Source organism: Triturus cristatus, chromosome 6 (assembly GCF_964204655.1).
Source record: "Triturus cristatus chromosome 6, aTriCri1.1, whole genome shotgun sequence".
Classification (NCBI taxonomy): domain Eukaryota; kingdom Metazoa; phylum Chordata; class Amphibia; order Caudata; family Salamandridae; genus Triturus; species Triturus cristatus.
In genome coordinates this window covers 889263411-889287386 of record NC_140589.1, presented here as the reverse complement: position 1 = coordinate 889287386, position 23976 = coordinate 889263411, and the positions used below count along the sequence as shown (strand labels likewise).

General features: G+C 46.8%; 1 protein-coding gene across 2 annotated transcripts in view; it reads left to right on the top strand.

Moving 5' to 3' along the window:
- Nucleotides 1-3485: 3485 nt before the first annotated feature.
- MAP3K5 (mitogen-activated protein kinase kinase kinase 5) overlaps nt 3486-23976 on the top strand; it is an 816933-nt gene continuing 796442 nt past the window's right edge. For both annotated transcript variants that reach the window (XR_014963045.1, XM_085611527.1), the window contains exon 1: nt 3486-4568. Coding sequence is in view for 1 of the 2 variants with exons in the window: in XM_085611527.1 (XP_085467653.1) it covers nt 4178-4568 (391 nt within the window). In the remaining variant the exon portion in view is untranslated. The remainder of the gene's footprint in view (nt 4569-23976) is intronic.

The window sequence follows — 23976 nt, the reverse complement described above, 5'->3', positions numbered from 1 at the left end:
AGCATATGAAAGCTTATGCCTCCACAATGAGGGCATGCTACGTGCTGTAATCTCGGAGTGGGAAGGTGGTGGGACGTAAGCACCCTCTATTGAGCTTCAGCCAAACAGCGGAATTAGCGGTGTGCATCAGAGTCGGGTGCACCTTTGCATTTTATTACACATTTTAAGCTAATTCAAGCCCAATGTTGCCTAAAAATATTGAATTGTAAGTTAAGGTTGAGTTGTAGAAGTATACAGAAGTGATGTACGAAGAAAGTTCACTTTACCTTGCTGAAGGCCGGGCCGCTCCCCTGCTGCCGCACAGCTCCACCAGTGCGCCACTGCCCCCTTCGCTGCCGCTGCCAATCGGGAGTTCGATCCCGCTGTGCCCCCCGAGCTGTTGACTGTTGCAGATTTTACTTTTGCCTCCATTGTTTGTATTGTATACTCCTCCCAATCTGTGGGTAAGTGTCAGTCTTTTGTGATTTGTTTTCTGCTCCCTGTGTGTTCCCCCCTCTCTGCCCCTTTTTTCTGTACCCTCGGCCATTTAATTTTCCCGCCGCTGCTCTCCTGTGGCCCCGCCCCCTCGCCACCCCGCTCCCGCCTCCCAGCTGCTCCTCCCTCCCTCACAGTCTTAAATGGCGGCCGCTGCACGGCCGCGCCGCTGGCGTGCCAGAGGCAAGCACGTCTGCGCCCGTCCGCGCCTGGACCGCACCCAGCACCAGAACCCCTGGACCCCGCAACCTCCACAACACCAGACTCCGCTATGACGCCAGCACCCTCCACGCTCTCAACGCCGGCCGAAACCACCGCTGCTTCCAGGCCGCCCCGATATGCACCCACAGATTCCTCTCCTGCCACATCTGCAACTTCACCTGCGACAGAATCACCAAACCTCGAAGGTCCGGACCCAACCACCTTCACTGCATACTCCTTAACACCCACTCCGCAGGCAAACACGCCGTCGAGCTCTGGGACCTGCTCGACACCTCCGCCCCAGACCGGGTGGAACGACTGCTCTGCGCCCGACATCTCCATAGCCATCCCAGAGGGCTAAAAGATCACCCGCAGGGATCACGCCAACGGAGCCGGAGGAGGAATAGCCATCGTCCACAAGTCCACCCTCAAGGTCGCCACCCACGCAGACGACACCCTCAACACCGCCGAACACCTGCACTTCCGGATCCACACCGACCCCAACACCACCCTCAGAGGCACATTCATCTACAGACCCCCCAGACCCCGGGCTCAGTTCAGCGACTCCATCGCCGACCTCGCCAGCACCCACGCACTCGCCTCCACGGACTACATCCTCCTCGGGGACCAGAACTTCCACCTCGAAAACAACAAAGACGCCAACTCCGCCACCCTGATCGACAACCTTGCCAACCTCAGCCTCAGACAACTCGTCACTGCACCCAACCACGCCGCCGGCCACACGCTGGACCCCGTCTTCTCCACAGGCTCCCACGTCACCTTCGACCACACCACCGAACTCCACTGGACCAACCACCACTGCATCCATTTCACCTTCAAGAAACCAACTACACACCACCGCACCCAACAGCTACCTCGCCGCTGCTGGAGCAAAGTCACCGACAACCAGCTGATCACCACCCTCGCCCAGAACCCACCCACTGACCCCACCAACCCAGACGCCACAGCCCACAACCTCAGACAGTGGATCGACGACTGCACCAACACCCTCGCCCCGCTCAAGAAACCCTCCACCAGCCACGCCAGCAAGAGAGCCACCTGGTTCACCGACGAGCTCCAGACCTCCAAACGCGCATGCCGAAAACTGAAGAAAACATGGCTCCACGAACGCACACCGGACAACCACGCAGCCCACAATGACGCCACCCGCAGACATCATCACCTCATCAGATTAGCCAAGAGATCCTCCTTCAAAAACCACTTGGACAACAACGCACACTACAGCAAAGAGCTCTTCAGCATCGTAAAGGAACTCTCCAACCCCAGCGCCAACACCAACGACATCCCGCCCTCACAAGAACTGTGCGACTCACTCGCCATCTTCTTCCACCGCAAGATCGCTGACATCCACGACAGCTTCAACACCACGACCGCCCCGACCACGCCAGACGCCACCTCCCCTGTGAACACCACCAGCGCCAACCGCCTGACCTCCTGGTCCAACATCAACGACGACGAGACAGGCAAGGTCATGAACTCCATCCACTCAGGATCTCCGTCAGACCCATGCCCACACCACATATTCAACAAAGCAGACGCAGCCATCGCACCCCAACTACGGAAGGTCATCAACATCTCCTTCAAAACAGCGGCATTCCCGGAGAGCTGGAAGCACACCACAATCAACGCCCTCCTCAAAAAGCCCAAAGCGGACCCCAAGGACCTCAAGAACTTCCGGCTCATCTCCCTGCTCCCGTTCCCGACTAAGGTCATCGAGAAAATCGTCAACATGCAATTGGCCTGACAACTGAAAGACAACAACATCTTAGACCCGTCCCAGTCCAGATTCAGACGCAACCACAGCACCGAAACAGCCTTTATCGCCGCCACAGACGACATCAGGCGCCAACTAGACAACGGCGAAACAACAGCCCCCATCCTCTTGGACTTGTCAGCCGCCTTCGACACGTTATGCCAACGCACTCTAAAGACACGCCTCCTAGAAGCCAGAATCCAAGAGAAGGCCCTTGACTGGACCACGTCCAGTCAAGGGCCGAGAGCAAGCCCTGGGCTTGTTTAACAAGCAAAGGGGTCGGGGTGGCGAGGGCGGAAACAGATTAAATAAGCCCGCGAGTGGTGGCGCGTACTTGGGAGAGCGAGCAGCCCATCTGTTTAATGAGCCATGACAAGAGAGAGGAAAGCCAGATGGCGCCTATGCTTGTAACTGCGCACGTAACCGCACGCTCTAGGCCACACAAAAAGCTGTGGTCGGCTTTTAAAAGGCCACTCACTAAATGTCTCCCCAGAGCAGCGTATGCGCTGGCTCAGGCGAGACCTAAAAAAAGGGTTAACTTTACTCAAGTTCGACCCGCCCTTATATATTTGCAAATGCGTTTGGAAGATATGGTTAATGTTCTTAGCTTTTTTTAAGTTGTTGTTAGGTTGAGAAAAAATTGAGATTAAATTCCTTTGGCGCATAGGACAGCGGCGATTGTTTTTAGATCTCTTTTTATAGGAATTTTTAACTGTGTACTTATTTATATGATCTGTGGATCTCTCAATGTACTTTCATACACAGTATATTTCTCAAATTTTTTAATTGATAATTTTGTGGGTGGTTATTAACTGATGTGTATTTTATGACTTATTTTGTTTAGATGTTTTTTATTTCAAAAATAGCGAAAGTTGACATTGCTTGATTGAGTCGCGTGTATAGTGATTTGTTTGAGATTGTAGTAGCTAAAGGAGCAAACAGCACGGGCTGGCCACAGGGGGGCGTCTGGGAGTCACGTGAACTCGGCAGAACTCGCCACAGTTGTGGGAAACTTATATCTCGAGCAGAGGACTGCGGGAAGGGCTGGTTCATTCTGGGTAGAAGGAGGAGGAGGAGGAGGGCCGGGCAGGCAGGCAGGCAGCTCTCTGGTTACAGTTTGTACAGCAGCCTCACAGCACGTTTCACAACACACTGGCAGTTCCCACACACCGGGGCCGGTGGGGACAAACTGTCTGGCTAGAGTGCCACTGCAGGCAGCAGCGAGGAAGGGGAGGCAAGAAGTAAACACAGCCCTGAACCTCACCTGGGAGCCCGGGAATCCTCCCGGCAGCAGCAGGGTGGCTGCGCACCTCCACATTTGCCTCGCCGGCTGGTGTGCCCTTGCTAGATCTTGAACTGCACACAGAGAGGGCATTTTACAGAGGCCCGTGCACAGCTGTCGGACAAGGGGTGTGCATTCTAAGACTGCTTCTTCGAGTGTGTTTTTTTTTGCCTGCGCGTGTCTTAGAAGGCTGTCGCGGTGGAGGCTCGGGGAGCCAGTGTGGGACGCGAGGCTCGTGCAACAGGTTGCAGCTGAGACACAAGCGGCTGGCGGTGTTGGGGAGACTTTTGTGATGATTCCGGCAGCTGGGGGTGGCCGGAACCCTGCGCGCTTTTGACTACACGGGGCACCCATGTCCCCTGCGGGCATGCAGCCCAGCACTCCCCTCCGGTAGGACCCAAGACAGACAGCGCCTCGAGCAAGAGGGGGAACGACCCAGCGCCAACATGAGCGACAGCAGCGAGGGCATTACCTTCTCCGTACCTACCTCCCTGCTGCTGGGCATTCCGCCGCAGGAGGAGTCGGGGCAGCCGTCTCGGGGCGCCCCCATGCAGACTCCGGCGGCTGGCAGCCTCTGGCAGGTGGTGGAGGAGGGTGGCGGCGGGCACGGGCTGGCGACGGGGTGCCCGGCCCCGCTCCGGTCCAAGCCCGGGTGCAGGAGCACCTCTGTGGTGTACGTGATGAAGGAGGCCAGCCCCGGGGTGCAGGCCTGCGAGGGCGCCGCGCTGGAGAGCCTGCGGGAGGCGTGCGAGGGGGCTGGCGTCCGCCTGGAGATGCTGCCCTTCGGCAAGCTTGACTTCGGGGAGACCAGCGTGCTGGACCGCTTCTACAATGCAGGTGAGGGGCCCGCGGGCGTGCCACCTCCGGCCCTGTTGTCTGATAACTACCATGCAGCTTATCTTCCATGCGAGCCGCCATGGGGCACCCTGTTACCAATCTATCATGCATAGGTATCGATGGTGCAGCATGTGCAGTAGCACCGAGACTCGGGGCGTAAGCGCCTTGCCAGCTGTCAGGTGGCCTATTTCATTACCTGCACGGGGGCCGTTGGAACCTTGCACAGCCTTTTAGCCACACTTCTCAACTGCAAACCGGTCACCAGTTCCCTGGCCTACCCTGCAGCCTCTGCCTGCAACCACACTGTCCCTCATGTATGCCTCCAACCTAGCCGCCCAGACACCTGTCCTTCACCTTGTTCCCCAATTATCCCGTTATCCACTGTCCTGACCCCCGTCTGCTGGGTGTGCCCCGCTAATCGCTTGCCCTGCCCAAGTACCCTACCCAGCCTAAATGTCAGTGCTTCCTGCACCTTACCCTTCAGCATGCTTCGCGGCTTGTGCCGTGCACTTTCTTCCCTGGACTCTCTCTTGCTGCATGTGCCCAATCCTGCCACTTCTCTAGCCTGTTTAGGGACCTTAACTATTATGCTATTTGACCCGACCTGCTGGCTGCAGTTTGCTTAGCCTGACGTCTACCGTGACCTGCTGCCTGCAGCTTGTTTAGTCTGTGTTTCACTTCTGGCTGTTTGCACCCCCTGGTGGGGGTGTGGAGGGTGAGACGGGGATTTGAGGGGCAGGACGTATTATTATTATAATTATTATTATTTAATAGTTTTAGAAAATCAGTAATGCTACTTTTTGTGAAAAGACAAGGTTAATTGCAAGGGTTGTAATGCTTCAGCTGAAGTGTGGGGCAGGGAGTCTTCTGTGCTGTGAAACCGATGGAGGTACAGACAGCTAGACAAGCTAAATGTGCTCAACTCGTCAATCTGTAAATGGTGCTTGGAAGCTGGTATTGACTTTAATTGAAGTAATTACTCGAAGCTTCCTGATGAGACAGTTATTATTTTTGAGAGTTATTGTAAGTGCGCAACCAGCTGAGCCTGGAATTGTGTGCTTTTAAAAGAAAGTTATATGAAAAAGAGTGTACTATGTACATTTTGGGTATTACTAAACTATGTATTTTGGAAACACTTTTGTTATTTTAAACCTTTTCATGCATGTTGTAGCAGTCTGTCATGTACTGTGTGTAATGCAAGGTCAAAATAATAACTTACATGCTCAAAGCGCTTTCTGTCACCAGACTGGGACTTTGTATATTATAGCCCTAAACAATCACAAGTCACTATTTTCCACTGGACCAACCAGGAATAAATTCTCTCTCTCTCTGGTGCAGTGCATTGACTAATAGAGGTTTCATAATGTATTATAGTACATTGCCTACTGATTAACATAACTTGCATTTCATTTAAGCTATGCTTTATTTTATATGTACTTATCTGAAGGTGAAAGACCCAAAAATGTTAACAGAATATTTTCTTTTTTTAGCCACGCTGTTGACCATGTCACCATGCTCACTGACCCCGCCCCCATTGTGCGCAGCATTACAGTTCCCATACTTTATTTTTTGTAATGCTCTTTGAACACCTGCATGCACCATGTTTCCTGCCACACCCACTGTCCTAAGTATATACATTGCCTTGCCTGTCCCTCTACCTGTCTGTGCCTTATACAGTCAGCCGTGTGCTATATGCGGTATTTGTGGTGGAGGGAAACCATATAGCCGCAGCACATGAGCAATCCCTGGAGATAGTGACGGCTCTAGCGCAGGTATTAAAACTAGGGCCACTGGAATTATGCGAGTGTGCGGTCACAGCAATATTTGCATAATTATAGATTTGCCACATTTACCGCATAATCAATCATCTGCCACATAACCTGCAGATTTTAACAAAAAATGTTGTTCCTAGCTCAAACAGTTAACAAGTTACTAAAATGCATCATCGTGGGTTGCCACGCAGTTAAAGGCACTTTGCAAAGCTGGACTGGTCACGTTTCTGTTGCTTATTGATATATGTGGGTGCTAAACTGGTACTAATGAGGTGCAACCAATGCCCATACTTGTTACCAAGTTTAAAAACGACAAAATAATGAAGTAACTCTATTACAAAATGTGCGACATTGTGCTGCATAATTTACTTAACCCTGCCGCATAGTTTGGCCCTCTCGTGCCGCATAATTCCAGTAACCCTCAATATAACGTTTCTTAAACGCACTCCGGCCGGATACCAGTGGTTACGATTGTTTACTTGTTACTTAAGTTGCACGCCCGCTTCTCTCGAGAATACCCTGCAATCCTATCCTAAGTGCAGGCCGCATACTATGCCAGTTGGCTCGCTGGGAGCTGATGGTATTTGGTATTTACCATTATATTTTGACGTATCTTTGTCCCTCCCAGGCTCCCGTGGTTCTGCTCATGAACCTATCATAAGGGACAACGCAGCAGGGGGAGGTGGGCGTGTGTGTCTCCAGCCAATGATTGGTTCCCTCAGTTTTCTAGACGCCTTCTTCAACGGGTGACCCCTCTTTTCCATAGTGCGCTCTGTACTGTCGCACCTGTGCCCGGAGTTCAGGAGAAACGACTAAAAGGCTGGCTTCTGCAAACAACACAAATAGAAGTCGATTCTAGCGTCGCATGGACCCAGCCCCCGCCGTGTAAGTCGGAGTGGTGTGGTCGCTTTGTTTAAGAGAGGCCCTGTCAACGGCAGGAGAGAAGTGCACTGGCGTGCAAGCGATATCGCAATTGTCTGCATCTTTCACAAAGATCCTCAGTTTCGACTTTTATTAGGTCTTCTCTTGCCTAGTTTCAGCTTTCGCACCTTCCTGGCCTCATGTTTCAAAATACATATGCAAAGACATGGCAATATTCATAAATACATTCAATCTACCCTCTTTCAAGTACCCTTCAGTGCCTGGTAATTTTTGCCATTTATTGCATATGGCGATAATTACAAGAATGGTCCACTGTACTCGGTCTGCTGAGGCCAGAACTGCTGGCTTTACCAGCCCTTGCTGACGTCCAAAGGGACACCGCCTAGAGTCGTTTCACATTACGGGTGTGTTATGCAAATATAATCGGCGTTGTCTTGGCAATGGCCACGCTAGCCACAGTGGCTGGACCAGGACTGGACACATCCCAGCTAACTGAAGCTTCCCTTCTCCAAGAGTGGCTCTACTGCCATGCAGTCACCATGACAGAAGTAAAGGTGCTTGAGGTCACCATAGGGTATTTGGGAGACGGGAGCGATTTGCAAAACGGAATGTATTAATGCGTCTCAAATACATTTAGCGATTTCCAATGGAGTCACATCAATATTCATGAACAGGTGGCAATTTGAGACCCTTTGGGAATGGGCTACAATCATAGGGATGGTGGCCTGCTGGGGACAGCAGACCACCATGTCTGTGTTTGCTTTTTAAATAAAGCAACTTTTTTTTTTTTTTTAACTTGCACCCTGTGTTCCTTAAAGGAAAGCGGGACATGGTAAACCATGAAAAGTTTTCTTTTTGTTTTTATGGGCAGGAAGTGGTCTGTGTGACCCCTGCCTGTTCTTAAAAGATATTTTTGCATACATTCACAAAGGAGAAGGGGTCACCTGGGGACCCCTTCCCATTTGCGACTGGCTTACCACGTACTTGAAGTAGATGGTAAACTGCAATTGTTATGTGACCGCTTCACGGTTGCAAAACAATCGTACACCCCCCTGCGACTCGCTATTAGGAAGGGACGCCCTTGGCATCCCCTTTCTAATAGTGACTCACAAACCATATTTTGCAAGTCAGTAATAGGTTACCAACTCGCAAAATAGGGTTTGTACAGTCTACAACCCTTTTTAGCAACCATAAACAACCCGATTTTCTGTTTGCAGCCCCTAAAAACGGTCGTACATCTGGCCCTTAATTCATTTGTTGTGTAAACCCTGTTTTATCTTATCTGCGTACTTACAGTATCTTAGGTGGGGGAGTAGATGTGCAATAAAGGCCATCACTGTCAACTTTAAGTCTGAGGAACCAGGCTCGAGTCCCGGCGTTGGCTGAACATCCTGTCATTTTGGGCAAATCACTCAATCTCCCTATACCCCAAAAATCTGACCTTGTGTAATGAATCCTGATGATCATGTAAAGCACAGGTTCAAGTTTTAACTTTGCAAAACTGCAATAACTTAGCTGGAAGACTGTTTTTGCGGTTGATAATGGGTTATACATCCCCCCCAAAAAAATTCCAACTGGCCCATTTCATAATGGGGAGATAATACTGCGCCAGGGTAAATCGTACCCCTCAGTATTGGTGGTATTGGTAGTATTACCTGCCGGTATTACACCACAACTAGGAATGAGGGCCTAAGTGCGCTGGTGAGGCGTTAGTGGGGGGGCAGTGAAGGGGATAGGATGTCCGCCCTTGTGATGATACAACCCTCTTGATCGATCACTTGTTACTGGAGTAAACCTCAAACGGAAGCAATCGCAGGGTCATTTAGCCCGTATTAGTAGTGCAAAAATCAATCACTAGGGATTTGTGTTTGTGTAATACAGTACTGCAGATTGAGTCAACTCCACATTATACCCTGTTTTTTGCATCTGCATTTATTACAAGCTTTTACATTTGCGGTAAAATCCACACCAAATGAAAAAAATGCTGACCTAATGCCAACGCACTGTCTGCACCAGATATTCTTCATTGTGCCCCAATGTGTACATCAGACACACAATGCACCAATACCAAAGGAAATTGTTTGGGAGCATGTGTGCCTTTTTGTTACACTGGACTTTAAATATTGCACTTGGTGTGCGGATTCAAGAACACACAAAGCTTGGCTGAAAAGCACCTTAGATAAACGGCAGGCTTTAACCAGATGTGAGCTGGTTGTGATCTAGCGGCTGCTAATGCTTCATCACCAGTTCAGGCAGTTTTGTTGCTAACAGCAACATGGCATTAGGTAGCAGCACCTTCTCCCTGACCTCTACATTTGAACATCTTACAGCCCAGCTGAGGACCATGAACCAGAGCTGAGGACCCAAACTCCAGCAAGGCGACCGACAATACCACACTTCCCATGCTCCCGCGCTAAATCACAGCAACATTGAACTTATAGCCTTTTAAACAGGTTTTTATGAATCGTCGTACACTATAAAAATAAACCCCCAGCTCGCCGGAAAAGAAGGATTTTACCAATAAAAGGGTTAACGAAACCAAGGCCCGGAGGATTCAAGGGAGGGGTCAGGGAGGAGGGAAGCAGATTTTTAGTTCATTTTACTGTAAAGATTTTAAATAATTGAACAGTTAATAAATTACTTACTGCTTTATCAAGCCTGCATTTCTCTCACCAGGCCAAGGAAATACCACCCGTGAAAAGGAATTTAAAGGTATTTGAGTTTCCACAGTGGAGAAATTAATTTTTGCCTTTGGGTCTAGGATAAACCATGTTTCCAAATAGGGGTAGTTGGGCCGCTACTAAATTTACCGAAGTACATTATTTGCTTTGCACGACCAGAGATCCGCTTGGCATGCTTCTGTGTGTTGTCGAAAGGTTTTCTGTTTTGGAGGCAGTCCCTTAAAAGCTGTTTTAAACAAATCTGAAGTGTAGAAGGAGAAAAAAGATCAAACATGTCTCTCGAGGCCTGAACGTTGTTCAGTGTGTTTATTGTCATTGTTAAATTTTTAGATATTTATGACGAGCAGAGGTTTGGACAGGTCTAAAAGAACTGGGTTTACTTCATTAATGTGTAAACACTAAATGCAAGTACCTCCTGATACAGGTTGAAAGGCTGCGATGAACGTTATATCCTAATCTTTTTAGGGCCACTACAACACTAACATGTCCTTTATAGTATGAACACTACATTTTTTTTTTCTATTCTCGCTTCTATTTGTTGTTTTAGGCATTATACGTCGTTATATATCGAAATACTAGGTGCAAATGCCCTCGCGCACCATGGTGGCTTGTCCAATCTCCTGATGTTCACGCTTTTGTTAGAGTGAGAGACCTAAAGGGATTAGATTGAATGTGCCTTCTGGGCCACAGTACGTTCGAAGACGTTATTCATGGGCGACATCTTGAATGTCAGTTCCTCTAGACACCGTTTACTTTTAGCACAGTTACAATCTTTTGAATATCGCGAGAAAACGATCGATGTCTTGGATGGAGATGAAATGTGTACACTACTGAGGAGGGAACCCTTCCCCTCGAGGGTAATGATTCCATTCTAGTATTAAACACCTACATCTTTTATCAACTTATGTCAAACGGTAGTAGAAGAGAATCCACCGAGTAGTCACCATTATATTATTTCAAATAATAGTTGAAGTGCGTGTGTTTTAAAAAAAAAAAAACTAAACCTTAGATCAACTTGGACCCCTTCAATGATGTGCCGTACCTAGTGAAATTTTGGACTGATCACTCCTTTCTCGCATTCAAGTCCACCCATAAACCCACTTTCTCATTTGCGAGTACCACTCAGCTGACCCACGCCTTCTGATTACATCCCAATCTCCTCCAAGCTCCTGGACTTAACTGGGCCTGATATCAAAATGTAAATATATAGTCACCAATGTTATCTATGCACTGTATTGCTTTAGTGTCGCTACTTGACTCATTCCTACCCAGTCACCTTCAGCACTTTACCGGCCCATCTCTTCACAGCACTTTGTTCCTATTTTGTGCCATTTTACTGTGTGCAGTCTTTCTGTCTGCCAGGATTTGTGTCATATTAATAAATTTTTTTTACAAATAATTGATGTAATTCTGCGACACTGGGACTTTGGAAGATCAGCAGAGGGAGTCTTTACATCTGTAATATGCTCAAAGATGCTTGAAAAAGGACTGCGCCAGGAAAAAAACCCAATATATTATGGAATGCATGTGGTGAATTGCAACCAAAATGAAATAACTCTTCAATAAGATCTCTTGTTATTGTTTTTATGTAGTGCTTCTTTCCTTCTCTTGGGTGCTGAAGCACATTTTGTGACAGGTAGCACTCTACACCATGGGTACTGCTTGGTTGGCAGTGTTGTATTGGTTGAAGCACTATGTGGGAAGCATTAGGATTCGTGGGTGAGTGACCAGAAAGGTGCTCTTGTTTTTGGTGCTGGACCAACCGGTGTGATTTAGGAGGAGGAGGAGTTGTTTCACTGATTGAGGAACCAATTAGTGTTTGAATAACCAGGACCAAACCTCAAACCGCATCTTTAAAATTCGTTTAATTCCCCAAGTTTGCAAAAAGATTTCATAGATTTTCTCACATCATATTGGAATGGCCCAATAATGGCGGCAATTTACAAGCATAGTTGAAGAAGTGTCACTTCATCTCATTTCTTAAATGCAAAAAGATCTCCACTAAGCTGTTTTTAGATCCAGTCTGCCACAAGATAACCCCCGCATTTGATGGGACCGACCTTCTGATTAGGAGTCAAACTGGGTGCATATCTACTTTGCTTGTCTGTCTTTCCTAAGCTACATCCACAGCCTCTTAATATTGAAGTGCACTCTGACAGGCATGTGATTCAATCACAATTGCGTCCAGCATCTATAAGGCCGCCCGACACACACCGGTACATTATTTCCACAGTGTTTCCTTCCAGATTTGTCGAGTTCGTAGGGATCCTGATGTGCTCAGATTTTAGTAAAGTGATGGACAACACACTAGTAGATCCTTAGCAGAAATGAACACTTGAGAACAAATTCGACTAGCACACTATGCCGGTCAGTTTCCATAATGCAACCATCCTTATCTTTGAGAAGAAATGCAATGAACCCTCATGGAAACTAAATGGTACAGATATGGAACCAGCAAGGGAGGGTACATCTTAAGGATAAGCTTTGACTACATACACAAGTTTGGGTTACTCATAATGGTGCAGTAGAGTATTCCTGGGCGGAGTTCTGCTACGCGGAACTCTGTGAAGTGCTGAAAAAACTCCACTGCACTCTGTGGAGTTCCACAAGCAGCGGAGTGTGGTAAGGCCCGTTGTTCGCACTGATTTTTAGTGCCGGTAGTTTGTCCTGCGCTGTAAAACCAGCACGAACGGCATCGCATGAAGGCGCTTCTTCTTTCTGCTGCTCGAGTAGATGTTCTACTCGAGCGGCAGCTTCCTCAACGTGAGTGGTAGGTTTCTCAACGCATGCATTAGTGACCTGCTGCGACTGCCCATGTTGATAAATCTCGCCGGGAGATGGTCTAGCGCAGAGATTTTCTGAACTCTGCACTCTACGAGGAGCGCATAGTGGGCAAATATCTGCGAACTCTACCGACGAGTGGAGTTCAAGCAGGCAAGGAAGGGGCTGTTGCAACTGTTCAAAGATTTTAGAGGTCGAACAGACCTTAGTTCTATGAAGGCAGACAGGAAAAAGCACTATTGACATAGTGAACAACTGCCTAGTCAGGAGGCAATCAGATGAGACACTCACGTGGAAGGGTTATGCCGAACGAGTGCATAGTCTTCCCAGTTGAGCCCGATGACTGTCACAGGACAAGAGATGGATGTAGATCCCTTTGCAATAATTTGGCAGAAATTGTAGAGTTCTGTTAAATCGGTTTATGATCGAGCAGTGACGCTTCACTATTTAGAGCTTGTTTTGTAGGGAATATAAAGTTACATACTCGCTCTCTCGTCTACATTCAGCCCACACTCTCAACATGACTGACTAACTAAGGGCACAAATCAATCTTCTCAACTTCCTTTCCATAGCATTTGAGGAATATGATTACTATGTTTTAGCGTCTACATGCTCGCTACCACATTTACACCTACGGTGCTGTCAACAGACCACGTTAACTGTGCCCCACTGAATATGTATCCCTGTGTGAAATCACAAAAATTGTTAGTAATAATGAAAAGCGTATTAATAACTTATGTATAAAATGTAAGTTTGAATGTTAATATGCGTCTAATTGTAAATAATTCTTGAAAAAGGCTCTGGCATGTGCTTTTAGGATGTGAAACACGTATTGGCAGTTCAGTCACAGATATTGTCTGGAAACACTTCAAGAAATAATGTGTCATTAGCACAATCTATCCATGACGTTGTTACTGTTTATTGTGCAGCATGAATATTGTTCAGGCTAAAATAATTGGACAAAATAAATGTTACCAGAGTGTAGGCATTCTAAATAGTTCAGAATACCCAATCAGCCTGGTGAATGGAGAAAGGAGTTGGAAATGTGTTGTTCGGGGGCTGGAATGTGAGCATAGCTTGATGTTGGCCCAGCTGTTGTGCTACAGACCCACCGAAAGGTGATGTGAAATGTCTTCAAACTGCCTTTTATGTGAAGTTTTAGCATTTAGACTGAGTCCAGTGCCAGCAGAGCTGTACCTGAGTGCAGGACTAAGATTCAAGTGGGTGAGTGCACCTACCCTTCTCCTTCCCAAAGCCTGGCGGACCCTTGACATGTCCCTGACAAGTTGTGCACAGCCCAAGACCTCAACAATATGAAAGAGTAATGGTTAGTGCAGTGGTTAATTTGTAAATAGGGCTCCCGGTTTTATGGTATTTATTTTTTTATGATTTCCGTCTGTATTTATCCATATTCATTTGTTGACCATTTTATCTTTATCCATATTTATTTTGTATTTGGTGTATAAATTAAGTTAACAAACTGTAAAAGTCGATGTTTATTTAACTTGTAGACGTGCACTCATACTTTGATGTCTGTCGCGTTATAGCTATTTAAGCTGTCAAATATTACATACCAATACATCCACTGGTAAAAACTAGCATTATACCATAAATGTATGTTGACATATGCCGTTATTTAAATACATTTCATCCTGTTTTTTGATTTCCCATGCTGTCCATCTGCTCAGCTGCTGGCCTATAATTCATCAAAGACCGCATGGAGAATTACTTCAAAGGAGCACAGTTTTCTGTATTTATAAATGCAGACAGAAAACACATTGTTTTCGGTCTGTATTTATCTGTAGAAATCCGTAAAAACGGAAAACAGGGAGCTTTAATTGTAAACAAATAAGTGGTGGGGCTCTCCTCCAGAGCCAGCTTGCACCAGCCCATTTCTCCTGCTAGCCCCACCTAAAACTGAACCAACTACTAACCATTAAAGTGGGGAGAGGATATGGGTAATGGCCAGAGCTGTCGACTTCGGAGCTGGAGAACCAGGTTTGAGTCTCAGCGTAGGCTCAACATCTTGTGATTCTAGGCAAATCACGTAATTTCCCCGTAAATTAATCTGTCCTTAACTGGTGCTCATGAAAAGGGCTGGTGTTGATTATGTGCCAGTGCTGAGTGCTGCAAACCACTGGCTCAAATTAAGCAGTGCTTAATTTGTAAAAGAAATAGTGCCAGTGCCCAAAGCTCTGCTGCTGCAATGCTAGTAAGAATCGATGTGCTGAATATCGAGGTTGCTGTCCCCTGCTCTCAATTTTGCTGGTCCCTGTTTTCTCCCTGTGTGTCAGTGTTTACTCCTTCCTCTTCTTTCCCGTTTGTGTGTTTTTCTCTCTCTTGCTCGTGGTCAACATCTGATGAAGAACAAGCATTGGAAATGCAATAGGTCTCTCCTTTGTTTGTTAAAGCAATTTGCTTTGCGAATGGTATTGTTTTATAGCTTTGTATTAATTAATGTATGTTTGTGAAATGTTGTTTTATGTTAGAATTATATTTGTTAGCTGTGTAGTAGTCTAAAGCATACCTTAGTAGGAGAGGAGCAGTGTTTAAGATTTGGGAAGGAGAATGATTAGAAGAGTAGCATGAGGGTTAATGAAGTATAGTGAGGAGTAGAATACTATGATGCAGAAGAAAGGTGTGGGGGGAGTAAATGGGGAGCAGGAAGAAAGTGTGGAGGAGTTTAGTGTTTTGAATGTTGAAAAGTGTGGAGAGCAGCATGATGCATAAGGAAGGATAGAGTAGTAGAAGTGCAGTAGATGTGATATGAAAGGAGTGTGTGATGTAGAAGAATAGTGTGAGGTTGAAGCAAGGTAAGATTATATACATATATATATACATACATATATATATATATATATATATATACACTCTTCTGCCCTTTCATGTCACACGTCAGGCTTGAGGCCCAGCCTGAGATGAAAGATTACTAATAATGGCAAAATAAATCTGTTGGTTAATGCACCCAATGCAGACATCTGTGTTTTGTCTAATCAAAGATTTGGCTCATTATAACGTAGCACAAAGCACACCTCTTTTGTTACTTCAACTTTTTAAGTTGCAGTGCTTGTAATATAGCGCTGTGAAGTATGAACAGGTCTTCAGGCAGTGCACGCACACTGCAAGGCATACGTTTAGGACCATATAGTTTTTTCCAATCTATTGTTATTATAGAGTTGCTAAAAAGGGTTAATTTGGATATAAATAACATATGGTCTATTGCTTTTAAGACCGAATAAAGTTTTTTGAATTTGAATTCTGACTCATTATAACGTAGCACAGAGGGTCAATGTGCCTGCTGCAAAGCACACCTCTTTTGTTACTTCAAGTTTTAAAGTTATAGTCCTTGTAATATAGAGCCGTGAAGTATGAACCGGCCTCCAGGCACTGCATGCACACTGCAAGACATACGTTTAGAACCATATAGTTTTTTCCAATCTTTTGTTATTATAGGGTTGCTAGAACGGGTTCATTTGGATATTAATAGCGTCTTTTAGCATAGACACGCCCAACTATTACTTTGTGTTAAATCCTGAAACACACTGACCTATCCCAGCAATATATGCAGCGAGGACATGGCGTATCATCCAGAGCGGGCGACTTTGGCACTGGAGAACGGGGTTCAAGCCTCGGCGTTTGTCCTCCCCGTGCCCATTAACCCCTTCGGTGCCCGCCCCTTTCCCCGCCCTGTGCCGGCCGTTGCATTAGCGGGCGGGGTTTGTGACGAGCTGGACTCGTCATGGGCACAGCGCCACCGCGGCCCATGACGAGTCCAGCTCGTCACGGGCACCGAAGAGGTTAAAAAAATATATATTTATTTAAAAAATGAAACAGTGGTGAAAAGGATGGAAATGTGTCACAGTACCTGAAATGGGAGCCATTGGCGAGCTGTGTACACAGAGCTTGCGGGAGCTTGAAGGTTAGCTGTGCCAGTGTCGTTGGCCTTGCACACACACGGGCCATGCTTAAAATATAAATGCAATTAGTCCCACTGAGGTGCGTCGCACGGTTGCGGTGCATAATTTACAGAAATATTTGCAATCTTATATGTCTCGCATTTAAATATGAGACACATACAAACGCATTGCCCAGCTGCACTTTCAAAGTGATAGTGGGCATGTGCGCTCATGTCACGCCAAACAAAGATGGCGTCGGCCTGTCCAGATGGGCCGTCCTAAAAGTGGACAAGGTGGTAACCCCAAAGCCAGTTTTTCAATCGCGCTCCAGCATTTAACATAAACGATGACGCGTGACAATTGAAAACAAGGGCGTGGCTTTAAGTCACTTGGGAATCTGTATCGATTCCAAAAGGCCCTCGCATGGCGACAGCAGCGCATGCGCGCTGCTAATGCCAGACAAGACCTATAAAAATCTGTGCCGGTCTCTAAAAATCAGTGCGTGCGCACCGGCTCAAATTAAGCACTGCCAGCAATCCACTTTCTCCAGCAGGCAGCTGCTCCTTCTGTAGATCACCTTGTACCGTCTTGTCCAGGCTGTCCTCATCTAAAATGGAAGTCATTATTTGGAGACCCTGGCTGTTAAGCTCAAATATTTCTCATACACACTGATGTGTGGGTCCGAGCACTGTTCATTAAGGACCATAATTGCCTTATGTAGAAGGTCTTTCTGTAGCGCAAATGTAGCCAAAAGAGTTCTGTACATGATTAAAAAAAAACTGCATAAATTCGACAAATGAGAAGAATGGAAGCTGGATTGTCGACGATTATTGCATTGTGATGAAGTGTTCTTTAAAGAGGTGAGACTTCAACTCTTTCATGAATTGGAAGTGTTGGTACAGTCCTGATGGATACAGGGATGTTGTTCCAGCTCTTGAGTGCACTGATGGAAAAGGCCTGCTGTTTTGTTTTAACTTTTTACTCTTCTTGGTCTCTAATCTGATGGTGTCCTGACTGCAGGTGTGTGGAGATCAACAAGAGATGATGAGCTTGTCTGCAAGACAAGAAGGGATGCAGGTTGGGATAGTTTTCTAAATGATTCAGCTGGTTTTGAAGATGGTGCGAAAGCCAGCAAGGGGAGCCAATGAAGTTCCATCAGGAGGGGGGTGATGTGATCATATTTCTTCAGGCCCTGGATGAGTCATGGTGCAGCATTTAGGGTTCTCATAATGGGTGCCATTGTGGCATCTAGGAGGCAATAGAGTAGAGCATTACTGCCATTCAGTTCCAAGAGCACGAAGACTTGAGTGGCAGTTCTTAAGTTACTGTTTCTTGCAGAAAGCTTGACTTGCTGTAGAAGACAGAGGTGAAACCAGGCTGTCTTTGTTTTTTGGCAGTGTGTTTCTTGGTGGTGAGGTTGGTGTCCAGGCGGAATCCAAGAGACTTTGCATTGGGTGAAAGTTGGGATTTGAAGCTGTCAAGCTTCCTGTTATTGAGCTAGGTTTGCACTGTATCTTGTTCATTGTTTAGGGAAATAAAAGGAATTCTGTCTTCTTTGGTTGAGCTTCAGGTCAGTGGCGGCTGGTAAAGTACAGGGGTGGCTGGGGGCTTGAATAAAAAGAAAAATCAGTACCTGATCTCGCTGCGTCTATCCCATGTCAAATAAATCTCTTCCGGGAGGAACCAGGCTCCACTGACTAATCACAACGCTGCTATGAAGCAGCAGCGTTGTGATTGGTCTGAGCGCCATAGTTTGGCACTCAGCCAGGAATTGGGGGCCTTGGCATGTTCTCTGTGCATGCTGTAATGCAGCCTGCATGGAGAACATGCGAAGTGCCCAGGACTATTTGGCTGGCCCGAGAGGGCCGGTCAAACATTCATGCGTACTATACAGAGTGCACAACCACTCCTCCCCCAACGTTGGGGGAGCCAAGCCCCACCCTACCTTGACGATATGAAAAATAAAATGATAATAACTACAGTTATCATTTTATTTTTCCACTTACACTGCTCCTTGAGCAGTGGGGCGACGCTCCTCCACCTTAGTGGAAGATCCGCCACTGCTTCAGGTAGGTGCTCAGAATCCAGGCCTCGATGATGTGCAAACAGTGTTTGATGCATTGGTTTACTGAAGCAGAGGGAATGTTTGAGTAGAGTTGAGTATCTGCAGCATATTGGTGAATCTCGATGCTGTTATTTTGAAATAGAGCAACAAGCGGCTCCATATATAGGTTGAAGATGACAGGAGGCAGAATAGGGCCCTGATAGACTCCACAAGTGATAGATTGTAAACTGGAGATACCCATGTGAACAAATCCTGGTACCCTGACCTGGCTTACTCCCTAACATTTATCCTAGTTTTTTAGACATAGTTGCAGATTTCAGCAGTTCTTCTCTATAATTGCTTTGATGTGGTTCCAGGTATTTTGTTTATTGGCCTCAGATGTGGGAGGCCCAAGTACCCGCGACAGGCAAGGGCCCAAAACATTTTTTGATAGGCAATGTTGATGTCGCCTCACTACGTTTTGTGCCCTTGCCTGTCGCGGGTACTTGGGCCTCCCACACAAGTGAGGCACCATTTTCACCAGGAGACCTGGGGGAACGCTGGGTGGTGGGAAATTTGAGTGAGCCCGGTGATGCCACACATTTCCCACACAAAAATGTGTGAAAAAAGTGATTTTTTTTTTCAGCTAAAAATGAGGTTTGCAGGGGATTCTGGGTAAGGAAAGGTTGGGGGATCCACGCAAGCCATACCTCCCTGGAAGCACCCAGTGTCTACTTTTCAAAAATGTGTGGGTTTGGTAGGTTTCCCTATATGACTGCCGAGCACGGGGCCAAAAACACAGGTGATTTCCCTTGCAAAACCAGATTGTTTTGACATAATTAGTTGTTTGTTTCTACAGCGTGAGAATTTCGGCACAATATTGCAAGGAGAATGTGACAGACATTTTGAGGTTTGCAGGACATTGTGGATAAAATAACTTTTTGGAATTCACAAGAGAGACCTCAGCATGAACTCCCATGGGTTTACGACAATATCTACAGTTGGTAGGTTATTCTTAGATGGAATGTACACCTTGGCAGAGAAACTAAAAAGACAAAGATTCCTGCACAGCCATCTTTTCCTCAAACACACACACATACTGGTTGGATTTGGCACGAGGGCGAGTGATGGTTCAGTATATACATTTTTATTAACAAGAAATTTCACAAAAATGAAATGCACTGTCAATAATTGAATGGACAAAAAACCGAACCAGTGACTCGCCGCTCGTGAGCTACAAAGCCACGGCAAGGCACCAACCGCTTTACAGGCCATTGACACACCTTTCATACGTGATACACACAAGACCATTCACACCACCAGGCACAAAAACAACACATCACAACATTCACAAAAAGGGACAAGGTACACCCTGCTTCAGGAAGACAAAAAAGACAAATATTCCTGCACAGCCAACTAATCCTCAAGCACACACACATACTGGTTGGATTTAGCACGAGGGTGAGTGATGGTTCAGTATATACAATTGTATTGGCAAGTGATTTCACAAAAATGAAATGCACTGTTAATAATTGAAAGGGCGAGAAACTGAACCATTGACTCGCAGCTCGTGAGCTGTAAAGCCACAACAAGGCACCAACCTCTTTACAGGCCATTCATACACCTTTCATATGTGTGACACATACAAAACCATTCACACCGCCAGCCGCGGGCCCATCACATTACAACACTCACACCAGCAGACAGCGCCATTCAAGGGCCCATCACTTTCACACGCCCACATTCCTGACACAGCAACCACACAAGCTGATGGATTGCGTGGAGTGGCACTCAGCTAGCAGTGTGTGTAGTGACCAGCAGCAAGTCACTACTCACACACCGCCAGCCGAGCGCCAATCCACGCACACCGCTAGCCAAACACCAGTCCACGCACACCGCCAGCCAAGCGCCAATCAACACACACCGCCAGTCCACACACACCGCCAGCCAATCGCCAGTCCAGGCACACCGCCAGCCAAGCGCCAGTCCAGGCACACCGCCAGCCAAGCGCCAGTCCAGGCACACCGCCAGCCAAGCGCCAGTCCAGGCACACCGCCAGCCAAGCGCCAGTCCAGGCACACCGCCAGCCAAGCGCCAGTCCAGGAACACCACCAGCCAAGCGCCAGTCCACGCACACCACCAGCCAAGCGCCAGCCTACACACACCGCCATCACATTTAGGATTTTTTTTAGACAAAAATAAAAACTCAAACAAATTGCAAATAGATACAAATCTACTAACACAAAATCTGTAACTAAATACATTGCACTAATGCCAACCTTAAAACAGAATCAATGTTTTTAAAGAATACAGACCAGGCAGTTCACTTTACCACTCATGGATGCTCCCAAAAATTATTTTGCGTGTGGTACGCTCTTAAACAAGCAGGGACACACAGCCCAGGGTTTGAAGGACACTCTGGGCAGTACATACGAGTCTCCTTCCACGTACCTCTTCACCAACAGACTCTACATCTCATACAGGGATTGTTTTTTTTGGGGCATGGGAGGAATGAAATCAGGAAAGTGGCGATCTTTCAATCGAGCCACATCCTCCACCACTCCAACTCTAGGAACACTTGCCTGTTCCACAACAACAAGGCTGCCTATCACAGATTGCTGAAACTGAACAAAAGTCAACTTTGATGCAGGAGAACACTCCTTGAACACAACAAAAGCATTGAAAGTTGCTTAATTAAAGAGATGGATGGCCAACTTCTTATACCAAACGTAAGCCTTACGAATAGCAGTGTAAGGTTCCAACCTCTGATCTACTCGATCAACACCACCCATGTGCTTATTGTAGTTTAAAATGTACACAGGTTTGTGCACTTCAGAAATCTGACCCCACACAGCCACAGGTGAAGTACTCTCATCATGGATGGTAGTCAGCATGTACACATCCCTCCTGTCCACAAATTTCACAGCTAGTAGTTCATCACTACGCAAGGAACTGCACTGTCCCCGCTGAAGTTTTCTGCAAACAAGCTCTTTTGGATAACCTTTACGGTTAGAGCGGATTGTGCCACAAGCAAAAGTGTCCACTTTGAACAATTTCTTAAACAATTGCACAGCAGTGTAGAAGTTATCAAGGTACAAATGGTGGCCTCTGTTAAACAGTCCTCTAACAAGATCCCACACAATTTTCTCAGAAACTCCAAAAGTGGACGGACAACCAGGGGGCTCAATAGTGGAATCCCTACCAGTGTACACACGGAAATTAAAAACATATCCTGTCCTACTCTCAGACAACATATACAGCTTAATTCCATAGCGTGCCCTCTTGCTAGGGATGTACTGCCTCAAAACCAAACGGCCCTTGAACAAGACCAAAGACTCATCAATAGATATTTCTTTCCCTGGAGTATAGATCTCTGAAAATCGATCTACAAAGTGATCAAGAACAGGCCAAATCTTAAAAAGACGGTCACATTCAGGGTGATCTCGTGGCAACGCCAAAGAATTATCAACAAAATGCAGCATCCATAGAAAAAGTAAATAGCGATCACGAGTCATAACTGCAGAAAATTTGGCCGTTGCCATCAAGGGACTGGTAGACCAATATGAAGCCATGGACGACTTCCTTATCAAACCCATCAATAAAGTCAAACCCAAAAACTTCTTCATCTCTTCCAAATTTGTGGGAGTCCACCGGGTAGCTCTAGAGTGGGGCCTAAGTTTGTCACTGTTGTCGCTCAAAAACTGTTCAGCATACAAATTTGTCTGCTCAACCATCTCACCCAAAAATACATCATCCATAAACAACTTAAAAAACTGTATAGGCAAAAAATGTTCACAATCCACTCTACACCCTGCATCACCACTAAAGGCCGGCAACACCGGCTGCACCATGTTTGGATCAACCCAGAGTCCAGCACTTCCAGTAGGAAGCCTAGCAGCCTCAGGCTGCAATCCAGATGCCTCTTGCACCATCGGCACAGCAGTATCCCCCTTTAAAACAGGCACTTCATCCGCACTTAGAGTAGCTTTATCTGCACTGAGAGTACCTTCATTATCCGATGATTCCATGTGGAGAGGAAACTCACTGCCTGAATCTTCCCCTCCCTCCTCTCCCTCAGACGCACTGTCAGTCTCGTAATCCTGCTCAGAGGAAGATTCAAGAAGCATACCAACCACCTGCTGAGCAGTCATTCTACGGCTAGCCATACTGCATACTAATAAAGGTAACTTGTCAAACAAGTCAACAACAAACACTTTGTAAAATAAGTAATAAACAAAATGCACCTTCATCAGAAATACCTATATACTCCAAAACGATACCACTCACTTGCCAGAAGCAGATAAATTCACCACCACCTACTCTGCACAGACACAGTATGGATCAAAAATATCCCACTAAAAAAGAAAGGGAAAAGAAAATTACACATAAGACAATGCAAAGCACATCGCAAAGAATTCCATGCACAAAACACTAACTAAATGGCGTCTAGTGGGCATTCCTGCTGCACGAACGCGCAGCAGGAATGCACAAAAGAGGCATCGAGGGAAAGGAAAACCCTTTCCTTTCCCTCGATGTCTCTTTTGAAAAATCCCCCCCTTCCCCAGCCCCAAAACGTACCTCTTTCTTCGCCGACACGCAGGAAGCAAATGGCTTCCTGCGCTTCTGTGATGAAAGGGAAACCTCCAATGATGCGCTGATGTCATTGATGACGCGGAAGGGAGGGCGGGGGGAGGCAGGGGAAGGTCTTCCCCTGCCTTCCCCGATTAACAAACCCAGATCGACCGCCCGTGGGGGGAGCGCCAGCGCTTTTGCCGTGGGTGGGTGTCATGACGAGCTGGACTCGTCATGAGCTCACGGCTACTGTGTGCCATGACGAGTTCAGCTCTTCATGAGCACCGAATCGGTTAAGGAGTGATCCTACCATCTACGTCCCTGACTAATAGGCTTTCACCATCCTGTGCACCACCCTCACACAGGAGATTAAAAATGAATCTCTGTCCCCACACAGTAACTCACAACAGAGACACACAATGCTCAACCTAGTCCATGCATGCCACATGCACAGTGCACACATACACTCTATACCTCTTCACTGGAACTTACTCCCAGTCACTTATCGAATGTCCATTGGCAGCTGGCCTTACAAGGCGAGCACTGCATGTGGGAGCTCATAATGCCATTTTCCCAGATCTTCTAGTGGGTGCGACTCCAGTGGGGAGGCGCATAGCACAGCAGAGGTTCAAATACCAGGGATCGAAAAACAAAAAACAGGTTCACTGCTTAGAACCCATTTTTCTTACCAAGTTCTCTGAAGGGCTTTAGGTCATGTGACTATTGAATATGGAGTTGTTCTAGATCTAGAGGCAGTTGACTGCAGTTCTTAACAGCGGC